Below are 17040 nucleotides of genomic sequence, written 5' to 3'. Positions count from 1 at the left end.
TAAGTTAGCAAAAACCACCATGTTGAACATATCTGAAAACATATGTAAAATTCCACACCCATACAACTCTCACCTCTTCAAAGGAGTGGGGTGGGAGTATTTTCTCATGTCAAAAAGACTATTTACAACATCCCTTAGATTTTGTTTATTTACAGAGAGAGGAAAAAAGTAAACTTATCACTTATGTACCCTTAGATTCTCATGATGCAGTTTTGAGGTTTAACTCTGCTCCTACACATGGTTATGAAAGAGATGTTGGAAATAAAACAACCATGCGCATCATTAATTCCCAGGTAAGACTAATGACCTACGCATCCATACGTATTTTGGGTTGTGTAAGTGAAATCCATGTTTGCTAGTGTTTGTGTATCTTAGTTTTCCAAAATTAAAATTAATTGAAAAATTTAATTGAGGAAATAGGAGCCAAAAAATTAAATGACAGGCATGAATTATTAGAGTGGGAAAGCATTTTCAACAATGCCCCTTATTTTCCAGAAAAATAAGGGCTATTGGAACTAGGTGACTTGTCTGATGTCACATGATTGGTGTAGCAGAGGTTGGAGTGGGAGTTATTCCTTCTAATACACCATTCAGAGTCCTTTTAGGATTCCATGCTGGCAGCCTTCCATGAGTTGAATTAGGAGAAGATGGATTGATACAAAGAAGATCAGAATAGAAACATTCTATAAGGAAAGGTAGTAATTGATAAAAGGGTGGGGAAGGTGAAAAATTACATATTTTTGTGGATATGGCATGAGAATGCTACTGCAGTTAGTGAATTACATTTGCACAGCCTAGAAACAAGAGATTTTTTTTAAAGCATGAAGATAGGGGAATAAAATATAAACTGGTTAAAAAGCTAAACTAATTTGGGTCTTAGGACAAACTTTGTAAAATTATGAGATAATTGTGGGCATAAAACTTAATTTCTCATTAATGTGATGCAAGGTAGTATAACATTTTGAAGATCTGGGTTCAAATTCTTCCTCTGATGCCCTACTGCCTATGTGACCTTGAATAAGTCAAATATCTTTCTTGGTCCTGATTTTCCTCATTTGTAAAATAAGGAGTAAGATTAGATAGTTTCTGAGGTCCACTCTAGTTCTACAATCCTATGATTCCAATTAAAAAAAAACCCACTGCCCACTGTGTAGACTAAAATTTTATAGACACCTGTTTTATGTAATGATTTCATTGCTAATTTCTTTTTTTTCAAGTTCTTAAATTATTTGTTATTTTATGAATGTTTATTGAAAAACCACAAAAGTACATGGCATTTAGGGTAATTTATGCTTTATATGTATATTTGTAATTAAATCCTTACCAAGATTAGTATGTACTCTGTGATTCATCTTATAAAATTTGTAGGATGGTTCCTTATGATCTATAAATTTTGAATGAGAACATATTATTTTTTTGAAGCTTTTAAAATGAAGATGGAGTATTCTATGAAAAATAAAAATAATCGTGTTTGCATATTTCAAGCAAATGTTCTTTTTCCAGCTGATTTATAACAAAGTTATTCTTAGAGCCACAGCAGGTATTGTATTAGAAAAAAAACTGAGACGAAGTTGTTGAATGATTTATCTTGAGGCAGAGGCAGAGGTAAAGATTAGCCCTCTGCATAGCTCACTGAGCCAAGCAACCTACAGCAAGTGAAAGACAAATTATATTTGAGCAAAGCTAGAAAATACATGTATATAGGCATGTATGTATACACAAACACATATGTATGTATGTGTGCATATACACACAAATGCGTATAAAATATGTGTGTATATGTGTATAAAACACACATACATATATAAAAGTCCCTGGAGGGTGCAATACTTGGTAAGACATTCATGCCCAAAGATCGAGGACAAGTCAAGAACTTCTTTATTCAATGGTCCTTTTCAGGTAATGGAACCTTTGTGACATCACTCTAAAACAACCTCCGTTCCCTTCTTAAGGGAGATTCCCACATAGCCAGTCCAAGTAATTGCAGTCAAAATGGTGAGGGAGAAGCAATAATGGAATGAAGGCAAAATGTAAAATGAGAAGATTTTCAGATTTTAGCTTTGCCACTAGCTCCTACTTGGTTACTGCTGTCAGCTCTGGGCAAGTTGCTTAATTTTTCTGTGTTTCTGTTCCTAATCTGGAAAAGAAGAGGTTGGACAATATTGCTGATCTCTATGGCCTCTTCCATTTTGGAATTTCTGAATTTATGCGGAATCCTAAATTTTCAGAGAAGTTGCAGTGGGATAGACCTTGTACAACACTGGCAAATGTCAGTAAAACAACAGCAGAAAAGATCAGAGTATTTAAATTCATCTTCTTTTTTTTTCTTTTTAAAAAATTTTTCCAGGGTTACATGATTCCTTTTGTCTCCCTCCCCTATTACCTCCCCCCACCCAGAGTTGACAAGCAATTCTACTGGGTTATACATATATTATCACTCAAAACCTATTTCCTTATTATTCATTTTTGTAATAATCTTTTAAAACCAAAACTCCAAATCCTATATCCATATAAACAAGTGATAAATTATATGTTTTCTTCTGCATGAAATTCAACTTCTTAATCCAAATTAACATGGTCTATTAGAAAGGAGACTTCAAGGGGAAAAAATTCAGGGGTGTTCATAATGTTTTTATTTACATGATTTAAACTTTATAAGGTCATCATCTCTTTTCATTTAAAGAAATTAATATCCAACATGTTGCTTCTGCAAAGGTTGTTTTATTGTATTTTGTGTTTCTAGATTCTGACCAACCCAAATCATCACTTCATTGATAGTTCATTATATAAGGATGTCATTTTAGTGGCTTGGGACCCTGCTCCTTACTCTGCAAATCTTCACATGGTAAGAATAGTCTTTTTTTCTCTTGACTTGGCCAGCAATCTGACAGTGTTGAATCATTTTTTTTTCATTCACTGAGGCAAGTATAGTTTCTGGATAATTAATTTTAGGAAACATGATATTTTTTAGCTTAAGAAGCAGAATTGCACTGATCGTGTAACTATACTGACATAATATACATGATAATTTTTTGCCTGCTCACAAATTTGTTCATTTTCCCCCTTTTCTTCCCTCCCTCCCCCCACTAACTAGAAAATGCCAGAATGTTCATCTAGGGAGTCCTAAACATCCTGAGACTTGGGTTAATTTAACTAAGATTTTCTCAATTTTAAGGGTTTGCATTCCACTGATCCACATCTACCAGACCTATTTAAAGGACCTATTAATGGAAATAATCAGCAAGAGAATGCAAATTCTTCTTTTACTCAAATCTCATTATTATATCAATGTACCATTCATAATCTTCTAAAATGTACCTCACTTGGGCCCTACCCCAGATATTTTTATGCTACTTGACAGAATGATAAATTGACTGGGCTTGGAATTAGAAGATCTGGCACATCTTAACCCTGTACTTTAATGGTTCACCCCAGGAAGTCATCTAAACTTCTGAGCCTCAGTTTTCCTATCTACTAAGCAAGTACAATGCTTATTCTATCTATTTCATAAAGCTGAGGACCAAATGATATGTATTAAGTAAATTTTAAACTAAAAAACACTGTTATCTTTGTGAACTTTCAGATGTGTAGGATCAAAATAAAAAGTCAACTAACATATTTGTTAATTGCTTAAGGCATTAAATTAAGAAAATAAATTAGCTTTATTTTTGTCTTATTTGTTTAATTATATTGTTAGTGTTAGTGAAAAATTTCATTTGATACCTTTACTATTGATACAGCATACTTACATTTTCTCTTTTGTTCTTTAAAAATGTTTCAACATCATATATATTTACAAGTGGATTCTTCTGTGCATGGACTTTTATAACATGTTCAAATCTTTCTGAGTTATTTGGTGATGTCTAAATCAGGCCATTGTACTATGATTATGAGGCAGAAAGAATTAATGACTTTTAAGCCATACTGTATGTTTATAGTTAATTTACACAGACATGTTTGTATCTGTTATCTTGACTTATTTTGTAATTAAAAGTATTGAAGGAAAAAGAGCAAAACTTGAAGCAAATTTTTAAAAAAAGTACTGAGGATACTAAAATGAAGGTGAGGCAGTCAGAGGAGGTAGTTGGCTCAGAGAATAGTCAGGCCAGGAAACAGGAGGTCTTTGGTTTAAATCTAGCCTCTTCCTAACTATGTGATGCTGGCAAGTCACTTAACCACAGTTGCCTCACCTTTACAGATCTTCTGCCTTAGAACTGATCAGATTTTAGACAAAAAAAAATGAAGGTTAAAAAAAAAAAAAGCAAAACAGTCTTTGTCCTTAAGGAGCCTAGATTCTAATGGAGAGAATAGTAAATAAGAAATCTATATTACAAAGTTCTGTGTACCATATATTATATTTTTATTGCAAATACAAATAATAGCAGCAGTGGTATCCTAACTATGAAAATACAACTGAGCTATCCCAATATCATAGCTGTATGAGGCCAGGGGAAGAGGGGAAGGATATTGTCCCGAAACAGCTCTTTTTTCTAGGTTGTGTCAACTTTTTAAACTTTTATGAACAAAGGGTTCACCCTTCTGCCATGCCACTCTCTGTTCTATGGGGCTTAGGAATGGCACGTAATTCTAAGGGAGCGTGACCCTCTAGAATTGTCAAATCCAACTGGAGTTAGTATCCCCGAGAGGATGCGGGCAAATAGTAATCTACAGAGTCCATATGCTACTCTGTTTAAATTCTGGAGCAGAGAATAAGAAAAGATGAGAAAGTGAGTTGGGTGACATTCCTTCACCATTTTCTACTTTCTTCCTCCTCTTTATCCTGTCTCTCGTGGATTTCCCCTCCCTGGAGAGCTGAGCAGTCTACAGAAGGCTGCATTCAGGGTCCTTTTATTGTACTCTTCCATCTGCCTTCGATTGCCCCAGGAAAATGTAGTAGATTGTATCAGCACTGTTGTTTAGGCGAATGTGTGTGCTGCTTTTTCTATAAAACAGGAATGTCCTTGATCTTTTTTTTCCCCCACAGTGGTATAAGAAGCCAGACTACAATCTCTTCACTCCCTATATTCAGCATCGTAGGAAGAACCCAAATCAGCCCTTTTATATTCTTCATCCTAAATTTATTTGGCAACTCTGGGATATAATCCAAGAGAACACAAAAGAGAAGATTCAACCAAATCCTCCATCTTCTGGTTTCATAGGTAGGTGAATATAATAAGAGTGAAAAGAGGTAGCTGGATGACTTAAAATAGAGAGCCAGGCCTGGAGACAGGAGGTCCTGGGTTCAAATGTGACCTCAAATATTTTCTGGCTATGTGACCCTAGGTAGATCACTTAACCCCAGCTGCCTTCTGCCTTGCAACCTATACTTGGTATAAGTATATACTTGATTCTAAGATAGAAGATATGGGTTTGGAAAAAAAGAGCGATTGGAAGAAAGGGGAGAGATAGTCCAAAAATTTTACTGATGTTGTAAGTACTCTTATGGAAAAATGACAAAAACCAAATACATGCTAGAGAAGTTTGGAAATTGTTCTTCTAATTCCTTGCTTTTTGTAATACCTCTGGTTGTTAATTTTTTTTATTATTCCAAATGTTAACAAAACCAAACAAAACAAGTATTTCCATATACAAGGAAAAAGAAGATAGTACACAAATGAAGTCAAGGTTTAACTTATTTTTCTTCATATCTAATAATAAATCCTGTCCACAAGTGTCCCAGCCTGTCTCCACCCTCCTCACATCACAAAGGATATTTTCAGAGACACCAACATGTTCATATAAATTGTCTTTCATGTTTTACTTTTCTGTTCACTTTCTGGAGGTAATATTCACAGCTTGTTTTTTCAGCATGAGTTCTGTGGCTGTATATAATATTCTCCTGGTTCTACTCCTTTCACCATTCATTATCTTGTATAGTTATTTTCATGGTTTTAAAAAATATATTCATCATTTCTTATGGTGCAATAGTATTTCTTCACAATCACATACCACAATTTGTTCAGCCATTCCCAATTGATGGGCACCCTCTCATTTTTCAATTCTTTGCCACCACAAAGAGAGCTATTATAAATATTTTGGTATAGATGGGTTCTTTTTCTTTTTCCCTGATCTACTTGGGAAACACACCCTGCAATGATATTGCTAGGTCTAATGGTAAACACAGTATTATAAATCTCTGGGCATAATTCCAAATTGCTCTGTAAAATGGTTGGACCAATTCATAGCTCCACCAGCAATGCATTAGCGTCCCCATTTTCCCACATCTGTTATTTATTTTTGTTGTTGTTGTGTAAGTCCTCTTTGACTCTTTGTGACCCCTTTTTGGAGTTTCTTGGCAAAGATACTGGAGTGGTTTGTCATTTCCTTCTCCAGTTCATTTTATAGATGAGAAAACTGAGGCTAACAAGGTGATATGATTTGCCCAAGGTCACACAGCTCGTAGATGTCTGAGGCCAGACCTTCCTGACTCCAGACCCAGCACTCTCTCCAGTGTGCCACTTAGTTACCCTAATTGTTACTACTATTCTGTTACTCTCTACAGAAACATTTATAGAATTTGTACCTAAACTCCCATCAATGTGCTTATAGAAGAATCAGGAGCCCAGAGTATCTTTCATGAAATAGTAGATTTAGAGCTGATCAGGATTGTGGAAGTCATTTAGTCCTACCTCATCATTTTACAGATCAGAAAATAGATGCCTAGAAGTAAAGGGACAGAGCCAGGACCTTTGGCTCTCCTTTTCTTACAGTGACTCAGATGAAAGTTTACTTCCTACTTGTAGATGACATGAACCTGGAACAGGTAGCTAAGATCTTGGAGGACACAGCCAAGACCCAAAAAAGATATCCACCAGCTAGAACAATTGAACAGATCTAACATGGTGAAATGTAATAGAGTAAATATAAAAGCTGACACATGGACTAAAGAACAACTGTACAACTTGAGAATGAGAGTAGGGGGAGGTTTGGCTAAACAAGTTTGTCTGGAAAATTTCTAAGGAAATTATTGGATTACAATTTCCATATAAATTAATGGTATGATTTCAGAAAGGAAAAAATAGTTCCGTTAGGTTTTATTGAGAGTTGTAATATCTGTGAACAAGGAATTGATAAGACCATTGTGGTCAACCCTTGGCAGACCACATCTAGAACATCATATTCTGTTCTAGATGTCACATTTGTAAAGGGACATTGATAAGTTACAGAGCATTCAGGAGACGAGAGATTCTTAACCTGGGGTCTACGAACTGGTATTTTTTAATGTTATTGCTATATGTCTTCATAACTGGTTTTCTTTGTAATCCTGTATATTTTATTTTATCTATTTAAAAACATTTTGAGAAGGAGCCTGTAGGCTTTACCAGACTGCCGTAAGTCCAAGATACAGAGAAAAAAAAAAAAAGATTAGGGATCGTTAAAGAAGAGCATAATAGAGAATGATGGAGAATCTTGAGACCATGCCTTATGAGGACGGGTTGGAAAAACATGAGGTTCCTGGGCATGAGAATACATTGGACCATAGTCAATACTCTTCAATACTTGAAAGATTGCCAAGTAAAATCATTAGAGTTATAAGGCTTTGCCCCTTGAGGAAGGAACTAGGAGCATTCTGTGGAACATGCATAGAAAAGATTTTAATAGGATAATTGAGACAATACTATCTAATCCTTTCATTTAGATTGGATGTAAGGGAGAAATTCATCATTCAAAGCTAGTCAGAACTAGAACAGAATGCCATAGAAGAGAGTGAATTACTCTCTATCCCCCTCCATTGGAGGTCTTGAAACAAAGATTGGATGACCATGTGTTGGGTACATAGTTGGAATAATAATTTTTTTTAATGTATGGGCTAGACTAGATGGCTGCTGGAGTCAAATCCACCTCACAAATATTTATTGAGGAACAGAGAGATGACTCAGTGGATAGCCAGTCCTGGGAGGTCCTGGGTTCAAATCTAGTTTCTGACACCCTAGCTGGGTGATCCCTGGGCAAGTCACTTACTCCCCATCATTGCTTAGCTCTTACTGCTTTTCTGTCTTGAAACCAATATCCAATATTGATTCTAAAATAGAAAGTAAAGTTTTCAAAATAAATAAATAAATCATGGATACCTCTCACATGCAAGGCACTGGGCTACAAAGACAAAAAGGAACTCATTCTAGCTCTTAGAGAGTTTAAATCCTTCCTGAGGAGACCTAGCAGGTACACAGATAGGACACAGTTTTGGGGGGATGAGAAAGTAGTTAAAGCTGAAGAGATCAAGAAAGGTCTTAGGTAAGGGTATGGATATCTTAACTGAAATAAGGAGATTTAGAGAAATAATTTTGGTATGCCTTGGGTTGAGGGTACAAAATTGCTTTGCTGGGACGTGGGACTTTGGAATACAATAGTAATGTAGAATTTGCTATATGACTCAGGAAAGAATTAGGATGTGATGAGTCTGCTTAATATTGTTCTAAACATCACTATTCCCCTTAGAAATTGAAATCTATGACACTCTTTCTTTTTCAATTTCTCATTTGAAATCCCAAGATCTTCATCTCTTGTTCATTGAGAGAGAAAAGATCCTATTCATTTAAGAGAGAACACATAGTTTGCTAGGGAAGAATATGCAGATTGGAATAATGCATATGTAACATCCTAAGATGTGACAGAAGTTTAATAAAGCCTTCTTTAGAAGGTGGCCTCTTTATGAATTCATGTGGCCAATATTGGATTAGAACAAAACAGTTTAAAATACAAAGGGAGACTGTCAGATGTCCTCGTTACATGCCCATAGTTTTTAATAGTACTTGTTGCAGCAAAGGCTTTTTTCAATATGTGAAAGTTGAAAGAAAATGTGCCGTAAATTCAAAGTACAACTACCATCACTGTCTTCAATCCATTAATTCTGGAACCACCTAAAGCTTATAGAGCAGTGTATTAAACACTTAGGGATATATATTAAAAATTGAATGAGGTACTTTCCTTCAAAAGTCTTTTATAAAATAGGAGATTTCTCTTTGAGGAAAGAGATGAGAAAATGTAATGCCCCAGTTCTCTGGTATTTCTTGATCTCCCTTGCTAGCAAGATCATGGCTAAAGTTTACAAACTTATTAAAATCATAGAATTTAGAGATAGAATGGACTCTGAAGAATATCTGGTCCAACCTTGTTTTTTTATTTTATTGTGCCTACTGCTAATTGTATTTAAATGTGTTGTTGAAGACATAAATAACTCAAGTAAATTGCATTTAATAAAATTATACTGTTTTGGATTCCCTCGATGCCTGGCACAGATCTAGACATACTGCAAGAACTTTAAAAATCATTTATGGTGATTGTTGATCCTCTTTTGGCTAAACATGAGTGCATCTCATTTGACTTCTTACTAAATCTGGACAGGAGGGAGAGAAAAGGGTTCCAAAACCTATGCTTAAGGAAATTATTTCAAATTAGCTCTGCTGCTGTTATGGCCTGCCAATTCATCTCCTGTCCTTATACTCTCTTAAAGAAATCAACATTGATTTTTTTAATTTGACAAGTAGTAACAAAGATGAATAACTCATTATTCAAAGAGGACATAGACAATTTCAAGTGAAGCCACAAATCTCCACTAGACATAACCTGTTTTATTTTTTAAATATATAATAAATTCAACACATTGTCTTCTCCATGTCTCCCTCTACCTCTTTACCTCCCCTTTTGTTCATTCTTTAGATTAATTCACTGGCATTTTTCTTCTTTTGTTTTAGTATTGCTATCACTAGTCCTCCAATTCTTAAGTCTATTTTCCCTTTTCTAATTTTTTAAAATAGCTCTTGTTAAAAAAAAACATAGTCAAGCAAAACAAATCCATACATTGGCCATATTCTACAATGTATGTCTCATTTTATACTTGTAGTTCATCATCATTCCCAAGAGATGGAACTTTAATGGTCCCCTAGAGTTAAGTTTAGTCGTTGAATTGATTAGAATTCTTAAGTCTTTCAACATTGTTTTTCTTTACAATGCCACAATCATTGTATATTATTCTCTTGGTTCTACACACTTACCCTGCAACAGTTCGTATAAGTCTTTCCAAGGTTTTTCTGAAACTCTCTCATCATTTCTTATTGAACAAAATAATATTCCATTAAGTTCATAGATCCTGATTGTTCACCTCTTCCTGTACTGATGGGCACCGCCTTAGGTTCTAGTTCTCTGTTGTAATAAAATGCTATGAATATTTTATGTAATGGGTCCTTTCCCTTTTTCTTTTATCTTATTAGGGCAAATGCCTAGTGTTAGAATTGCCGAGTCAAAGAGCATGAGAGTTTAGTGATTTTTTGGATATAACTCCAAATTGCCTCCCAGAAAATTTCAGTCAATTTACAGTTCCACCATTAGAGCATTCATGCCCCTCTTTTTCCTCAGGCCTAGTTTTCTTCCTTTTTTCTCATCCTTGACAAACTAATGGGCATGAAGTAGGACCTCACAGCTGTTTTCATTTTACTTGTTTTTATCATTTGTTATTTAGAGCATTTATTCATAGGATTATCAATAGCTTGTTCTTTTCATGTGAGAATTGCCTATTCGTATCTTTTGAATATATATATATATATGTATATATATATATATGAATGACTCATCATCTACATTTCCAAATTCATTTCTCCATTCTCCCAGATAACTAACCATTATAACAAAGAATAAAAAGGCGAGGGAAAAAAGCAGTTCAGCAAAACTAACCAACTTAGAATTTGACAGTGTATGCAATGTTCCAAGCCCATACATATCTACCTCTATGAGGAAGGAAGGGAGACATTTGAGACCTTTTTTGAGACCATTTTCTTGTTGTTCTTGAGTGGAGAAAATGAAAAATTAAAGTGAATGCTTTAATTTCTCTTTTTGGTTAAATATGAATACATCACATTGTATCCAGCCTGTGCTTAAGGAAGCATACCTCTAGGCAGCTCTGCTCCTTCTTTGCCCCCATTTATTCCTTTCCTCCACCCTGNATATGTATATATATATATATATATGAATGACTCATCATCTACATTTCCAAATTCATTTCTCCATTCTCCCAGATAACTAACCATTATAACAAAGAATAAAAAGGCGAGGGAAAAAAGCAGTTCAGCAAAACTAACCAACTTAGAATTTGACAGTGTATGCAATGTTCCAAGCCCATACATATCTACCTCTATGAGGAAGGAAGGGAGACATTTGAGACCTTTTTTGAGACCATTTTCTTGTTGTTCTTGAGTGGAGAAAATGAAAAATTAAAGTGAATGCTTTAATTTCTCTTTTTGGTTAAATATGAATACATCACATTGTATCCAGCCTGTGCTTAAGGAAGCATACCTCTAGGCAGCTCTGCTCCTTCTTTGCCCCCATTTATTCCTTTCCTCCACCCTGTGCCCTCTTAAAATGAAGGCTAGCTTTTTGAACTGAAAATTTCCCTTTTTACTGACCCTTCTTCAATAGAAAGTATAGTCAGTTCTATTACTTTCCAAATCAATGCTGGATCAGCTTTCTTTATTTTTTTCCTCAGAAATTATTTAGTAAAGTTATAATTCATTCCTTCAGAATATCCTCTTCAACTATTATTTCAGTCTCTATTACCCCTTTGCCCTTCCTCAGAAATATGCTTAAAAATAGATGGAACTCATTGTTCAATTTATCTGATGTCCTTCTCTGGAAAATAATCTATCTTTACCTACATCTCAATTTATTTGACATCAAAAATGAAAATAAATCAATACGTGCCTTTCTTCTGTTACAAAAAGGAATCCTACAAATGCCCCTTCCATGTTCTGAGGTCATGCTGAAAAAGGTATTGACTTTTTGTCATTCAACTTTATCATTTTCAAGACACCGTTGGTGCCAAAGTCGGTTACTGAACAAAAGATTCAACCAAAAGGCCCTTAGATGGATTAGTGTGCTTCGAAGGCTTTGACCTCTAAAGTTTTTGCTCTAACTAGTGACTGAGGAAGATTTTTATTCTTATAAATGAGGGCCATGCTAATTTTCTTTGGGCTTCAATTCTCATAATTAATACAAGGTTCAGTCTTATAATAAGTCAATGTGAGCAAACTTCTTCCTAATTGTATGTGCATGCCTGTATGAGATAACTTATGAAATGTGAGTCTATTTATTTTTTCTAATACAATACAAGGAGAAGAACACTTCAGCCTTCCACACATCTTTGGCTCAAATTAGGTTTTTGTTCATTCATCTGTGTCTCTATTATACAGGCAGTTCTTGTCATACAAAATAGGTTCTCTCCTGAAAGTTGTTTTGTATTTTAGTTGTTTGGAATTTGGAAAATAATTTCCCACCAAGAAATACTATAAGTTTCAGTTAGATTAATAAGCAAGTCCATAAAACCTAAGGTAGTGTGTTAATTATTATAACATAATAAGAGTATAAATCTTTTAGAACTTTGGGCCATGGATTCATGAGGTAGAGGGTGAAGGTGGCTTTTGGAACAAAAAATGGCTCCCTAGCATCCTGGTAAAAGGAGCAGTTCCTCACAAAATGTCAAAGAAGGAAAAATGTATTTACACTCTAAAATCTCCCTTTCTACCACATTTCCCAATTTTAGAGGCTCCCTTCTCAACTGGCCCTCCTCTCTGCTACCCCTCAGCTGCCCATCTTCATGTTGTCTTAAGTTATTTCAATTCAGCCCTCTCTTTATTCCATTTTGTCTCTTCCAAATGTTATCTACAGAACTTTCCTTTCCATCCAAATCACATTACTTCCCTAGAAAATAAGCTTCTTGAAGTAAGGAACTTGTTGATTTTTTGTCTCTGTATTCAAAGTGCCTTGCAAATTATAGACAACTAAAGATGTTTGTTGAATTGAATTGAAATTCAGTGAATTAATCTTAGCCAAATATCAGAAAGAATGCAAAGAAGCATTCAACTAAGGATGATTTGAGTAATTGATAGCTTTTACTTTAAAAAGTATTTACATTTTAAAAATAGTAGAATTTCATGCTCTGTAGCACAGAGAAATAGGAAAGAAAGGGAATTATGTGCTAAATTGAAAGGCACTCTCTAATCCTCACTGTCCCCACACATACACAGACAAGGTATTCACCTACTTTTCACATAGTAAACACTTAATAAATGCTTATTAATCATTTCTCATAGTTTAGCCTCATGGAATATTAAAATAAAAAAGTTCCTAAAGTTACCTAATCCTACCTCCAATCCAATTTAGGCATCACTTCAATTAACATACTTGACAAATGCTTACACACACACACACACACACACACACACACACATTTCTCTCCTGAAAATTGTTTCATATATCAGTTATATCAATTGGTTGGGAATTAAAAAAACAATTTCCCATCAAAGCAATCCTATGAGTTATGATTAGATTAATAAGGAAGTCCATAAAACATGTTACTTATTGATTATTGTAACATAATAATTGTTTAAATTCCTTTGGACTTTAGGTCATGGAGCCATGAGATAGAGGGTGGGGTAAGGTAGCTTTGGAAGAGGAAAAAATATATATATACACATATATAATATGTATATATAAAATATTTATATAAGTTTTATATACATATGTGTATATAGGCATATCTATGCATTAGAATTATTCATCTTGGATGATAACAACCGATAGAAAAGACAGTGAAATTTTAATTTTTTTATATAATTCCAAGCATAATGCTACAATGCACAAAAAGTACTTATCTTCAAAAGCATGAGCAAATGCTTTGAGTATTTTTTCCTCTCTATTAGCATTTTCACTTGAGACTATTTTGCCCCACTTGAATCGGACCAAGATAGAAATAGTTTGTGGGATTTACATGGAACCATCTGAAAAAAAAATGACCTCTTATTTACACTTAATGCGTAAGAATTGTTTCTTTGCTTTATGTACCCTACTAAGCTTCTTTTTGGAATTTCTGGTTTTATTGATGGGGATCTCTTTTCTCCTGTCATCTATAATTAGGTCTATTGCCCTTTGATTTTGTGGTTGTATGAGATGATTTGTGTTGTGCTTTCAGTTGAGGGTAGAAAATAATCTATTTTAAAGCCCTTCTCTTTTGATTTGATTTTGATTCCAAGACTTTTATCAAGAAGGAAACTAAACTGACCTATTGTCCAAAAATATTACTGATACAGTTTGACACTAACCACAATTCTTTAGCAAGTGGTGCAAATCAATCCAGCCCCATTGATCTTTGTATATATTCCTATGCCAGGTTCATTCCAGTCATAATATATACAATTAAGCATACTTACCAAATCTTGGCTCTTTCCTATCAGTCAATAAATCAGTTAACATTTATTCAGCATTTATCATGTACTAGGCATTATGCCAAGATCTGAGAATGTAGAGAAAATGCTAAAACAACTCTGGCCCTCAATATGCTTATATTTTAATGGGGAAGACAAAAAATGTACAAAATATATACCTAGTTGACAGAAAGTAACTTTAATGTGGAAAGACCTGCAGAAGATAGAGTTTGAAATGAATTTTAAAGGAAAATAGGGATTCTAAGAGGTAGAAATGAGGAGGGAGACTATCCTAGGCATGGAATATAGCTTTATTCCAAAGGCATGGAGATGCCTATGAAAATGCCTATGAGAATGGAGCCTTGTTCTTAGTAAGACAAATTTAAAAGGGTTTCATATAATAGTTCTAGAATTGAGAGACCTACAATGTCTTCTGTGAAGGTAGCACATTCCATGTGAAATTTTCTCTGATCTTCCCAATTGTTAGTGCCCAGTCTGTCTTCAAATTATTACAGCTATTCATCTCTCTGTGTGTCTATACATATGTGTAATATATATACTTGTACTTAGATAGATAGATGGGTGGATAGATGTATAGATAGACAGACAGACAGGCAGACAGGAAGGCAGGTCAACAAAGAGAGAGAGGGGGGGGTAGAGAGAGAGAAAGAGAGAAAGAGATGGATGAATGGATGGATGGACAAATAGATAAAATTCATTTGTAAGAATTTAAGACCTGTGGAGGTAAGAGTGTGCTTTCATTCTGCCTTGCTGGTAGTTCATTGTTGAATATTGAACATTAGTATTATTTAATTCAGTTAGAAGAAAACATACTTAAAAATGCAAGTCATAAGATTTTATCTTCCCACTTTATTCCACATTATGGATTTTAATATTCTCATACATCACTTGAAACTCCAAACATTAAAACACATAATAAGCAACTTAACATTTATATTTGTGCTTTTACAAAATAGATCATAATTACGGTGACTTGGGTAAAAGCATTTTGTGTTTCAAGATAAGTTATGGATCCTTATATGAATTGTAACCAAAGAATATGATATTAAATTAACCTGAAACCTCCTTTTAAAGGTCTTTTCTATATTAATGTACGATTCTATGATATACTGGTAGGTTTTTAAAAAATTGTTCTACTAACATTAGTTTTCCATGGACAGAGTTAAAGTTGAATAATCAATCTTTTAGTTATATATACTTTGGGGAAATAACATCAACTTTCCTTATTACATTGCCCTTGAAATTCTAAAATATAGCCCACCCCCCTTCATTCTATGTTTTGTGATGGTACATAAAACAAATAGGAGAAAATGGTTTTTCCAAGATATCTTGGCATCATAGGATTTAGAGCCAAAAGCAATCATAGAGGTCTCTGAGTCCACCCTTTACTCTTTACACAACTGAGGAAACAATTCCAGAGAAGTTCATTACTTGTCCAAGATCAAACAAGTAGTAAGTGTCAGAGCCCAGGTCTTCACAAATCCAAATGCATAACATTTTTATTAGGTTTGAATTTTCTTCATACTTAAAATGCATCAAGACAGTTATAGCACTAGAAGAGATCTTAGAAGACATCTAGTTGAATCCATTCATCTCACAGATGAAGAGCAAAAGTCCCAAAGATGTTCAATAACTGGCTCAGGGTCATAGAGACAGTATAGTAATTTAAAAAAATTAAGATTTGAACCCAAATCCTCTGTCTTTAATTTCTATCTCTTCATTCTTCTCCTTGCTGCATCCATCCCACTTATTCACAGAAAGATTTTGTTGCCACCTTTTAGATACTCCTGATACACTTCTAAATTGTTCTACATGTGATGTGTTTGTTTCCTTCTTGGAATTTGTTTAGACTATGACCTCCTTCATAGCAGAGACTGATTTTTATTTTTTCTTTGTGTTTCTGGCACTTAGCACTGTGCCTGGAATATGGTGGGGACTTAATAAATACTTGTAAACTTTGAGAACATTTCTTGATATTTCTATTGTATTTGAATTTATATCTATAATATATATATATGGCCAAAATATATTAATCATAGCATATCACACCTATTCAATATTTTTTCATAATAGTTTCATAGAATGCTCTAAATAATATGCTGGGGGAAAGTGAGATATTTTTACAACAGGAACAGAGAAAAAAAAGAGGGTGGGGTATACAGCCCAGTGGCTCAGTGGATTTAGAGCCAGGGCCAGAGATTGGTAGTCCTGTGTTCAAATCTGGACTTAGACACTTTCTAGCTGTGTGACCCTGGGCAAATCATTTAACCTCCATTGCCTAGCCCTTGCCATTCTTCTGCCATAGGACCAATACACATATTGATTCTAATACAGAAGGTAAGGTTTTTTTTAATAGGAAAAGACCTTTAAAATCACAGTTAAATTGCTTAAGTTGTTAAGGTATTGCAAACTATGGAAGTAGCATAGTTTTCTACAGCCCAGTGAATTAGAGAATTATTCTTCTTATAGTAAACTTCCAACTTCCACTAATTCAGAATTTGTAATCATTTTACCCAAGATTAAAACTTTACTCTTGCTCCATTTCCTTGGGGATTGGGGGAAGACTTATCCAAATAATTTAAATTTGTAAGCAAGATGGAAAAGAAATTCTTTAGACCCTTCCAAAATAAATTATTTTCACACTTAGAAGCATTCATTTACATATATTGAATTGATATCTAATTAAAACCAGTCCTATCTGAACATTTCAAACAGATCCAAAAGAGGCTCGCTTTGGCTTCCTCGAAGCAATTTTGTTATCCAGTTATTATTACTTACCTATTATTCTGAATTAGATTTGGTGATATTTAAACAATTCAGGTCAAAT

At 34.3% G+C, this 17040-nt stretch overlaps 1 protein-coding gene across 2 annotated transcripts in view; it reads left to right on the top strand.

Moving 5' to 3' along the window:
• The window catches only part of ST6GAL2 (ST6 beta-galactoside alpha-2,6-sialyltransferase 2), a 103595-nt gene that overhangs the window by 79126 nt on the left and 7429 nt on the right, over nt 1-17040 (top strand). For both annotated transcript variants that reach the window (XM_044670484.1, XM_044670485.1), the window contains exons 3-5: nt 196-293; nt 2744-2845; nt 4985-5159. In XM_044670484.1, the coding sequence (XP_044526419.1) occupies nt 196-293; nt 2744-2845; nt 4985-5159 (375 nt within the window). The remainder of the gene's footprint in view (nt 1-195; nt 294-2743; nt 2846-4984; nt 5160-17040) is intronic.

This window comes from Gracilinanus agilis, chromosome 3, assembly GCF_016433145.1.
Source record: "Gracilinanus agilis isolate LMUSP501 chromosome 3, AgileGrace, whole genome shotgun sequence".
NCBI lineage: Eukaryota > Metazoa > Chordata > Mammalia > Didelphimorphia > Didelphidae > Gracilinanus > Gracilinanus agilis.
The sequence above is the reverse complement of the archived record's forward strand: the minus strand, read 5'-3'. Positions and strand labels throughout refer to the sequence as shown.